At 40.7% G+C, this 11,691-nt stretch overlaps 1 protein-coding gene across 1 annotated transcript; it reads left to right on the top strand.

The window, feature by feature from the left end:
* Positions 1-9,548: 9,548 nt before the first annotated feature.
* On the top strand, positions 9,549-11,207 carry LOC104429577 (probable serine/threonine-protein kinase PIX13). Its single transcript, XM_039301118.1, is given in 5 exon segments — positions 9,549-9,858; positions 10,048-10,184; positions 10,597-10,720; positions 10,858-10,997; positions 10,999-11,207. Coding segments are annotated over 5 exon segments (765 nt in total). The 5' UTR covers positions 9,549-9,689; the 3' UTR covers positions 11,194-11,207.
* Positions 11,208-11,691: the final 484 nt, after the last annotated feature.

The raw sequence follows: 11,691 nt of genomic DNA, 5'->3' as shown, positions 1-11,691 counted from the left end.
GCAAAATTTTAAACCTCGACGCCTCGCCTACGTGGGAGCCACATGTCGATCGCCGAGTGATCTTACATCTCGCTGACGTGGAGTGTACAACCCAGCCAATATTTTCTCGGAAGGATAGAAGTAAATCTGCTAGTGTCTTTGTTAACAGTGCAGACCACGTCAACAGTACACCAATCTAACTTAAACTCTCTGCTGTATGTGGCCCACCCAATTCCTGTTATATAATTGGAACCTTGTTGGGGAGAGAGAGAGAGAGAGAGAGAGAGAGAGAGAGAGAGAGAGAGATCACCGTGAAGAAAAACAAGGTCATTCATTTAATGCTTTAAAGTAAATGGTAATGGTGGCCAAGCAAGAACAACAAAATATATGACAATATTGTCGAGAGAGAGAGAGGTCGCTGAGAAGGAAAAGATTGTGCACTTGTGGAACAAACCCTTTTGATAGTCTAGTGCGATTTCACTGTTGTTTTGTTTCTCCAATTATTTCTCGAATGCCAAAAGAATGTATCCAACATGCACCAAAGTCAATTGATTTGAATGTAAGAAATGCATTCAGGATTAGATGTTACCTTCTTATGGCAAGTCTAACTAGGAGGACCGAGCTCCAACAGACAGAAATCATCACATATTTCTAGGCACATCAAATAACAATGAACATAGCTTTACGGCTTTCATACATTTTCTTATCTCAGTTCTTCCTCCGTGCACATGCGCATGTCTCTCGCTGCCCATTCCAGTTCAAAAGTGGATATACAAAACTGAAGTTTCATTCCTTTCACTGCTGGATGACAGACAATGACTCTCAAACTGATGAAAATAGTTGCTTGTAAAAAGAAAGACAGGGAAGGAAAGATTCGTGGAAATTTTGAGTCACTCGAACTTACCCTGCAGAAGCTTCATGAACCATCCTTTGACTTCACTGATCTTCTGTAGACAAGCACTGACCAATGCTGTCTGTGCACTTGCCCGTATGCCGGTCCGGCAAAACGAGGCGAAATGCTCACAGTTGTTATTGATGAGGCCGTACTTGCCGAAACTATCGTGTTCATGAAGCTCGCGAGCCTTGTTCACGACTTCCAGGGGCAATTTGGTTTGGGGTAAGGTGGCGCAAGTCCCCCATCTCGTCAGCCAATACCCAAGTTGCGGCCGCCCATATGCATATAAGCGGAGGGAATAGAGGTTCCCGCCTTCTTGCTGGAAGCGATGGAGACTCATCTCCTCAACTCCTGTCCTTGTTAAGTGAATCACGTAGCCCTCACCGACGTAGATTCCTGTTGTAATCAACAATGAGTATGTGCAATAGAGAAAAAAAAAACGTACGTCTTTTTCTAAAACAAAACGGTGTGTTTTTCTCTCTCTCTCCTCCCTTTTATACCTCTCTCCTTCCACGGGCCCTATTCCCGTGGGCCGGGCTTTCTGGGCGCAACTTGGGCGGACGGGCCTTAAGCCCAATACTAATAAGGCCTTCATCTCCCACTCGCACATGGTGGACCGAACAAGATTCTCTTTACCTCTTTTCAACATTTATACTGGTGAATAATCCGTGCGACCAGCATACTTTGAGAGCTCGTTGCTATACATTTGTTAGGAATATATAGCAGCTCATAATGGGCGTCACACTCCGAGTAGACTTAGTATGCAGTATCCTAGATCGATTGATCACATTTATATCTCTCTTGATCTCCTTTAAACAATGATATATATATATATATATATATATATATATATATATTGTATTCACAATTATAATTATCACAAAGACAGTCATAATTGGTCGACTAGTGAATACAAAATTATAATGTGATTCTCCAAAATCGATCTTCCTCTTTCCTTCAAACTCTCAATTTCAGTTCAGCTTACTTTTCTAGAAATGTCCCATTAGATCAAATCAACTCATGACCATTGGCAACATCCTAAGATAGCAAACACTAAATAGAAACCTTGAGAATAAGTAAAAGTCATGAGGGCACTAAAATTGAGGAACTCTTTTCCTCAAGAGTCTCACACGTCATAAAAGTTGAGATCAAACTTTTTGCCACTCTTATTGGTCGGCTCATGCATACGTAGTATGAAATACGTATTACGATATTAACTTATTTCCCATGGAGCGTATGTCTACACATTTCAATACCGTACAGATGATAGTTCAGACATACCCAATGTCTAACTTGAGTTCATGTATCTACTCTTTTACAAAATTCATCAGAACTCACATCTGGCATCTTAGACAGATAAAGTAAAATATGTAGGGTATTTACTTTTGGACATGGTAAGTATTATATCCTTATCTTAACACTCAGTTAAGGCGACATACGTATTTTAAGCTTGAGCTCTCGATTATCACCTAGATAATAAGCTTAAAAACAGTCTCATCTCTATTTATCACACAGTAAATAGAGGTGATTACCCGTGTGAGTAGGCTAATCTTTTATCTGTCTGACATACTTCCTCAACATAAAGTAATGCACTGAGCATTAAGATGCATAAAGATCAAACAAATATTCATAGGCATTAATAATGAAACAACACTAGTTCATAAATGTGAACAACTCAGGGAAATTACAATCCAGTACATCAGACTCTACGCAATCCTAGAGATTTTACATGACCACAAAACACATCTCTAGGTATTGGCTTTGTCATAGGATCTGCTACCATTCTATGCGTAGATATGTACTGTAAGTTCACATCCTTTCGTGCAACCATATCCACAAAGTTATACTTAGTATCTATATGTTTGGTCTTGCCATGATATTTTGGATTTTTGGTGTACGCTATAGCTGCTTGGCTATCATAGTTAACCAATAATGGATTCGTAGCTTTCTCAATAACACCTAAATGATCCAAGAATCTCTTAAGCCAAACTCCTTCTTGTACTGCTGCTGATAATGCCACGAACTCAGCTTTCATCGTGGATAGGGCTATGCACGTTTGCTTCTTACTACTCCATGATATGGCACCATTGCTCAGTAAGAAAGCAAATCCTGAGGTAGATTTTCTTTCATCTAAATCTCCTCCCCAATCAGCATCTAAATAGCCTTCAAGTCGCAGATCATTTCCTTGGTAATTCAACTTGTAATCAGCAGTTCCCTCCAGACATCTCAGTACTCTCTTAACGGCCTTCCAATGTGCTGGACTTGGATTGGATTGGTATCTACTCACCATTCCAACCGCAAAACATATGTCGAGTCTTGTACACATCATAGTGTACATCAAGCTCCCAACAGAACTTGCATAAGGAACATGTTTCATTTGTTCATTCTCTTGTGAAGTCTTTGGACACAGTCTATGGCTCAATCCTTCACCTTTTGCAATAGGAGTGTCTATGGGTTTACAATCTTGCATACGAAATCGTTCAAGAACCTTATTTATATAGGTTTCTTGCGAAAGAGACAACGATCTCTTCGAACGATCTCTTGAAATCTTAACTCCAAGAATGTATGCAGCCTCACCCATGTCCTTCATCTCAAAGTTGGAAGACAACCAACTCTTGATAGTCTTAACAAACTCCATATTGCTTCCGGCAATTAGTATATCATCAACATATAATGATATGATCATAAATTGATCCTTGGATCTTTTGATATATACACAATGATCATCATCAATCATTGTAAAATCATATGCCATTATGGCATTATGAAAACGTATATACCATTGTCTTGATGACTGCTTAAGACCATATATTGACCTCAAAAGTCGACATACTTTTTTTTCTTGGCCTTTCACTATGAAACTAGCAGGTTGTTCCATATACATTTTTTCCTCTAATTCTCCATTGAGGAAAGCAGTCTTTACATCCATTTGATGTAACTCAAGATCCAGACTAGCCACTATTACTGAAATAATGCGAATCGAGGTAAATCTCACTACGGAGAAAACGTATCTTCATAATCAGTTCCTTCCTGTTGATTATACCCCCATTCGCCACAAGGCGAGCCTTATGCCTTTCAATCGAGCCATCAGCCTTTCGCTTTATTTTGAGAACCCATTTGTTCCCAATAGCTCTGTGTCCTTTTGCGATTAACTAGTTCCCGCACTTGGTTTGATTTCATTGACTCCATTTCCTCTTCCATTGCATTAATCCATTTTTCCTTACTAGGGCAATTCAGAGCCTCATTAATATTTCTTGGCTCATCCTCATCTTGTGGAGCAACCATAAAAGTTTCCCCTTCAATGTCAAAACGTCATTGGGGAATACTTTGGCGACTTGTTCGCCGTATGGGGGATTGTACACTCTGTACATCATTCCCCATCATGCTCCCACTTGGATTAGGTAATGATGATGTCGTCTCATCATGTGGTTGCAATTGAGAATGAGTTGAATTCAATTCATCACTTCTCATATTACTCCTACTTGGACGAACTCCATTAACATCATTATCCTGATCCAAGGTCTCAAATAGGAAACGATCTTCCCCTATTTCGCCCTTCTTAGGAAATTCATCCTCTAGGAATGTAACATCTCGTGATTCAAACTCAGTTATACTCCCACCTTCCTGCTCACCTATGAACACATATCCTTTCGAATGTTCAGAGTACCTTATGAAAATACTCTTATTTCCTCTGGGACTCAATTTCCCAAATTTGTGAGAGGACTCATGTGTATAGGCAGCACAACCCCATGGCTTAAGAAAACTTAAGTCCGGTTTTCTACCTGTCCATAACTCATATGGAGTGGAAGTAACTGATTTGGAAGGCACACGGTTAAGTATATAGGCAGCAGTTAACAACGTATCACTCCAAAAGGTAATAGGTAAGTTAGAATGCGACATCATGGACCTAACCATTTCCAGTAGGGTTCTGTTTCTTCTCTCCGCAACACCATTTTGTTGAGGAGTATATGGAATAGACAACTGTCTTTCTATTCATTTTTCATCACATAATTTTCTGAACTCATCAGATAAATATTATCGACCTCGATCGGATCTCAATGCTTTTATTTTCTTGTCTAATTGATTCTCTACCAGGTTCATAAACCTTTTAAAACAACTTATTGCTTCAGATTTATGAGAAATCAAATAGACATATCCGAATCGAGTATAATTATCAATAAAAGTGATAAAATAAACAGCCCCATGCTTTCCTTTCACATTCATTGGACCACAGACATCAGAATGGATTAAATGTAGAGGAAATTCAGCTCTTTTTCCTTTTCCAAATGGTTTCCTTATCGTTTTCCCTTCTAGGCAATGCTTACATATGGACAAATCGACTTTTTCAATATTGCCCAATAAGCCCTCTTTGGCTAGTCTATTCATACGATGTTGGCCAATGTGACCAAGTCTAGCATGCCACACATTCACATCATTATCATATTTATTGGGAGACGTGAGAAGGGAATAACAAACATTAGCATTAACATAATCAATATCTAATACAATAAAACCATCCAAAAAATAACCACAACCATAGTAATTTGTATCCAAAAAAAAATTCACACCTCTACTATAGAAGTTCATATTAAAACCTAATTTAACCAGCACTAATACAGACACTAAATTCCGATGAATCTCCGGAGCATACAACACATCATGAAGGAACAAAGTGCGTCCACCACGCATATTCAGTTGGCATGTGCCAATTCCTTTCACTTCAGCTCTGGAGTTGTTTCCCACATAGATCCATTTAGTTCTAGTTGGTACTCGTCCCGAATTCCACGAAGGATCCTCTATCCTTCGCTACATGGTCCGTCGCTCCTGAATTCACAGTCCACAAAGGATTAGACTCGCTTAAGAACACAGAACTCGACACAAAAGCAAAGTTTTGAAAAGTACAAGGGGTGCATACCTTCTTTGGCTCACGATAGTCACGAGCATAGTGACCCTTCTTGTTACAGTTGTAGCATTTCACCCTTGCAAGCTTTTTCATGCGAGGACGCTTCCCTCTTTCATGTTGGTTAAACTTGGGTTTCTTCCCTGAAGGACCTGCTTCTTCCTTGCCTTTCCCCTTATCAAACCAGTTAGGGCGCTTGCGCTTGGAGCTCGAAGCTCCATTTGAGCTAGAATTAGCATGATAGAGTTCAGCATCCGGCTTAGCCACCAACAGGCGGTCCTTTTCCAGCTCAAGATGACGCATTGCATCCTCAAAGGTTTTGATATTTTCATTATGAGTCAGGTGCATCTTCATATGCTTCCAACTCTGAGGCAAGGAATGAATCACTGCTTGCACTTGCTGCTCATCTGTGAGGACATGGCCAGCATCTTTCAACTCAGTTATCATGTTTGACATCTTTCTAAGATGTTGCTTCATGGTCTGACCATGAGGCTTCTTATAAGAGTCAAACCTGATAGTGAGTTGCCTTAGTCTAGTCACCGAAGTATGACCAAATCTAGCTGCCAATGCCTCCCACATTTCCCACATTTCCTTGGTATTGTCAAAACGCCGAAACTCTCGCATGACGTCATTTTCCATGCTGCTCAGCAACGTGATGCGAGCTAGAGAGTTCTTTCTTTTCCACGCAAAAAAAGCTTCTTTGTCTCTTTTGTGCTGTGCAGTGGTTCCCTCTTCAGGTTCTACCATGGTTAGGTTAAGAGCCTCAAGTGCTTCTTGCTCTTCTAGCACATACTGGATTTTCATTTACCAAATTTCATAGTTGTCACCATTGAGCTTTTCACCTTTGTTCAGCTCGGAACTATGCTCTTTGTGGTGAAGCCATTGATCCGAACAAATCAGACAAATATGCACGAATTATTAATGCCTATAATTTATACATCCCTATTTACATAGACCCATCATATTAATGAATAATTTCAAGTAATGGTTCAGAATCAAAAAGTCACTATGTTTCCAATCATCCTCCAAAATTCTAACTTAAAACTATCATCAATATAATATTCTTATGCAAAATCAATTCTATGAAGCTACAAAACTTCTAAAACTACTCACAGCTAATTACCCACAACCAGCAATAATGAGAAAGCAACATATAATAGACATCCAATAAAACAATAATGCTTTCAACTAACACAATTAGGTAGTAATCATTACATAATATGTCCACAAATCACACTTAACATATATCAGCCAATACAACTAGTATCAAGTCAGCACACGAACCGGAAAGATCCTCTTTTGTTCAATTTCTTGATCTTTTCCCTTGAAACAATACAGTAATATTCATTTACAAAATCCATCACAATTTTCTTATAGGAAGCAACTTCGTTGACATCCTATATGCGATTCAACACATCTTGCCATTCGGTGGAAGAGTGTTTATGAAAAATCGCACCATCTCTGACTGTGACATAGAACGACCATTCCATATGACCTGTTAAATTTTCCTGTTGACTTCAAAGACGTGATCAATTAAGTCACCACTCTCCCATCGATGATCAGTCAGCTCAGCTATCAACTTATACAAAATTATCCTTTTGTTCATCGATAATTGCGCGAATAGGTGTGCGTAATCTCGTAGGAGGCATTGTTCCTGCAACAAATGCAGAACAAATAAGGGATCACATTATAATCCACACAGACTTAATTGAAAAAGAAACACATTCTTTTCCTTTTTTTTTTTTTTTTTTTTTTTCCGGTCAACGGTCAAAGTCAACGGTCAACGGTCGTTGGACCGGTTGGACCATTTCGGGAACGGGCGACGGCACGCGCGGCGCGCGTGCCGACGTCCTCGGGTCGGGTCGCCGACCGGTGACCGCTTCGGCGAACGTCGTTGTGCCGACGTCATCGATGACGTCACCCTAGCGGTTCGACCGTTGGGTGACGTCATGCCGACGCGGCACGCGTTGGTCCGCGGACGCCCGTGTCGGTTCGCCAACCGGCGGCGAGCACGTGCCGGTTCGCCGACCGGCGGCGAGCACGTGCCGGTTCACCGACCGGCGGCGAGCATGCGTCGGTTCGCCGCCGACCGGCGCGTGTGTCGCATGCGCCGGGCGAGACACGCGCTTCCGGCGCGTCGTGCCCACATGCGAGGCTTCCGTCCGCGCGTGTGGGTGCGTGCGGCCTCACCCGGCGGTGCACGACCTGTCGCCGGACTCGTCTCGACGTCTCCTATGCCATTAGAATTCGATTTCGACTTACGAAAACACGGAAAAATGGCTGAACAGCGCTCGGGTGTCGGGATTTCTCGCCCTGATCCGTACGGCCGAATTGCTTTTTGCAAAAAATCAATCAAAAATCATCAAACAAGTCAGGAAAACGTGAACTAGGGCTCTGATACCAATATTGGGAATAACGGATCCCTGAAAACTAGATTCGACACTAAATCGAACCCCTAAATCAATGCGGAAGCGAAGCCCGGGAAAAACAACATGTATCACCGATCCTAAAGCACACTACAGATTCGAGCGTACCTTTTAGCCACAGATTAAACACCGACGCCGATAGAGGAAGAGAAATTTGCTCCTGTTTGATTCGGTGAAGCAAATTGGCCTACGTACTTCACTGTTTTCCTTTTTTGCTTTGAAGAAAACGAGAGAGAGAGGGAGTGTATGTTGAGAGAAAAAACGTATGTCTTTTTCTAAAACAAAATGGTGTGTTTTTCTCTCTCTCTCCTCCCTTTTATACCTCTCTCCTTCCACGGGCCCTATTCCCATGGGCCGGGCTTTTTGGGTTCAACTTGGGCGGACGGGCCTTAAGCCCAATACTAATAAGGCCTTCACATCTGATTTTGGTTATAGAGAGATGAGATATTTCTGAGAGTTCATTGATGGCCTCATCGGCTTTGTTGGGTGCATATATGGCAGTAGGCAGCAGACAACACTATTGTTGGTGATATTACCTAAACGTATGTTCACGATCCTCGTGAAGTTTTCAGTTATTAACCCCCCACTTTAGTGTACACAATGTGCATTATTTGAATTTAAATGAAGTAAAAGAAGAATCTAAGAAGCAATTTTGTTCTTAAGATTATTTGGTCACTAAGGTCCTCAGCAAAATAGATTTTAGGGCTTCATTTAGTTAACGGTGATGAACTTTCTTTTTGCATTTATTTTATTTTGTAATTGACTTAGTAAACCCATGTCTTGTAGTGTGTGTGGCCATTGGCTTCTATGATGCTAACTATTGGAAGAACATACTTAGTGTAATTCGATTGCAACGAATGAAGAAATTGCACAAATATAAGTTCAGTCTTCCATCCATGTAATGATTAACCATTTCAATGTGATCATAGCCCTTAGCGACTCGTCTTTCTAACCTTCTTTGACTAATGCAATGCAGTTCTTTTCATAGTGAACTTGGTTTCTTCTTCCTTCGGGCGAGTTCTCCTTCTATATTCAAGAACCGAAACACATTGCAAGGCTTATCAAACCATATAGGGTGGATACACCACTGCAAGATAAAGTTACCAGTTTGATCGCAAATTATAAATGGTTTCAGTCACAAATTCCAATGATACTGCATAGCTAGTGCTGGTTCATGGCGAGCTAGATATTTTCTACAGAGCTATTATGACTTGAAGTACATTTTACCAATATTGATATGTTTTTTATATTACAGGACGCACAATCACAATAAGTCTTCAATCAAACTACTAGTTAAACTTTCAGCCAAAAAAAAAAAAAAAAAACTACTAGTTAAACTGAACAGTTCCCATTCTGTACCTTTTGTTTCGATATCAACTTTTCCATTGTGATTGTTTCATTTCTTTGACCATTTGAAGCTTAAGGAGAAAAACATCTACCTGGTTTAGTGTGGGGGCTTCCATTTCTTTCATATCTTTTACTACTGACCATGTGTGAGACTCTTTTGCTTATTTTCGTGCAGAGGGAGATAGCCTTTATTGGAAAGATATCCTACCCTAACCTTGCCAAGCTCCTGGGATTTTGTCGCGACAATGAAAATCTAGCTCTTGTTTATGAGTTCATGCCAATGGGCAGTTTGGAAAACTGGCTATTCAGAAGTAAGTGGTCTAATCACTCCGTGGATTTCAGAAAAGTCTCCTTAAGGATGCCAATTGTTTAGCATATCTACTTGGTCAGTTGATAGTCATAGTCGATACATGTGCTAATTTCAAAATTCAGGCTGGTTTGAACATGTACTCGCGTTGAAGCATCACTTACTTTTTACACTGTCCATTACTCTGGTACAGGTGGCTCCACTGCAAGTCTTCCATGGGATGAACGCCTCAAGATTATGGTCGGGGCTGCCACAAGCCTGGCCTTCTTGCACAATTCCTGTAACATGATACACATGGATTTCAAAAGTGCAAATATTTTGCTAGATGGGGTTGTTATTTTATCCTCCTTATAATGATTATTGTCTAGTATCACAAAATTTATATGAACTCTATTAGCATTCTAGTCAAATTCTTGGGAGAAGGATAATGATGACGATGACATGCCTAGTATCTCACTTCAAAGACTTGGAATATTGTCCTCTAACCAGGAGAAAGGAGTCATAATATCGAGTGGAGATCCTATGTTTCCCTCTGCTTGCTTAACTGATGAAAGGGTTATTGTTGATTGCAAATCTATCCTTCTTAGATTTGATGTTAAGTCCACAACATGAGACATGACCATTAACCGGTCCCCAGTTGCTTTTAGATACCTCCAAATGGTTTTTTGCTAGATTCATGGAAGTTTTTGATTGATATTTAGGCTGAAACCCGAGTCTAATCCATTGTCTGGTTCTTCTGTAGTCTTACACGGCCAAACTCTCGGACTATGGATTGGTGAAGTCTGGTCCTCGAGGGGGCATGTCACCTATTTCAAAACAAGTTATGGGTACCCATGGCTATGCTGCCCCTGAATAAATGGCAACCGGTAATTTTTCCATTGTAAAGTGGTTTCTGGTGACTTTTAATGCTGAAGGACGTTCAGTCTTGAATTTTCACAATATATCAGGAAGTTATTTTCTGATGCTCCTCTGCAACATCACGTAAAACTCGTGGATTTTACACGGCATCTCTATGTAAAGAGTAATGTTTTCAGTTTCGGTGTCGTGTTGCTTGAGACACTAACAGGCTTGAGGGCAATTGATCCAAGCCGTCCAGCAGGCAAAGTTGATTTAGTGAAGTGGGCCAAACCACTCTTATCCAGTAAAAAAAAAAGTGAGGACTATAATGGACTCTAGATTGAAGGGCAAATATTACGCAGACTCTGCACACCAAATAGCACAGCTAGTTTCATTATGCCTCCAACCGGAACCTGAGCAGCGGCCTTCCATGTCTGAAGTCGTGGAAGAACTGAAATCAATAGAAGCTGCCCGTGCTAATGGAACACTTCGGAAAGCTTGAATTTATTATGTCGTTTGTACCTCATGTCAGGGGATCAAAGTCTGTTGCTTCCCGGGATAAATCGTGGGCTTTGAATGTTCTTTTCTACTGTACCCAGTAGTTACTAGGCATTGCGTTTTCTTGTAAGCTCTTTGGAATATTCATGCGCGTCTATCATTATGTGCATCAACCTAGTTGAGATGTTGTGATTACACTTTCTTTAAGAGGGGACTGGTTTTCGATTGCTAATCCTCAATTTTGTTAGCAATCTAAGGTTTACCAAAAGTAGTCTGTAGCTCTTCAAGAGTCCAAGCTCTTTTGTTTCTTCTCATGCTCAAGCTTTGAACGTCAGCACAAGCACATTGTTATTGCTGTCAGAAATTTGTTCTTGCAGTTGCAGTACTCGGCCCGCCACCAATCTCCAGGAAGTATTATGCTGTTTGGTCCATTCTCGTAGTCATTTTTGAGCTCTGGGACAAGGTTGGGTTGCTGATTGACTCATTTAAAGCAAAGAGCTGC

This window comes from Eucalyptus grandis, chromosome 8 (genome assembly GCF_016545825.1).
Source record: "Eucalyptus grandis isolate ANBG69807.140 chromosome 8, ASM1654582v1, whole genome shotgun sequence".
In the NCBI taxonomy this organism is placed as follows: Eukaryota; Viridiplantae; Streptophyta; class Magnoliopsida; order Myrtales; family Myrtaceae; genus Eucalyptus; species Eucalyptus grandis.
Note: the sequence above shows the minus strand (reverse complement) of the source record. Positions and strands in the feature narration are given on the sequence as shown.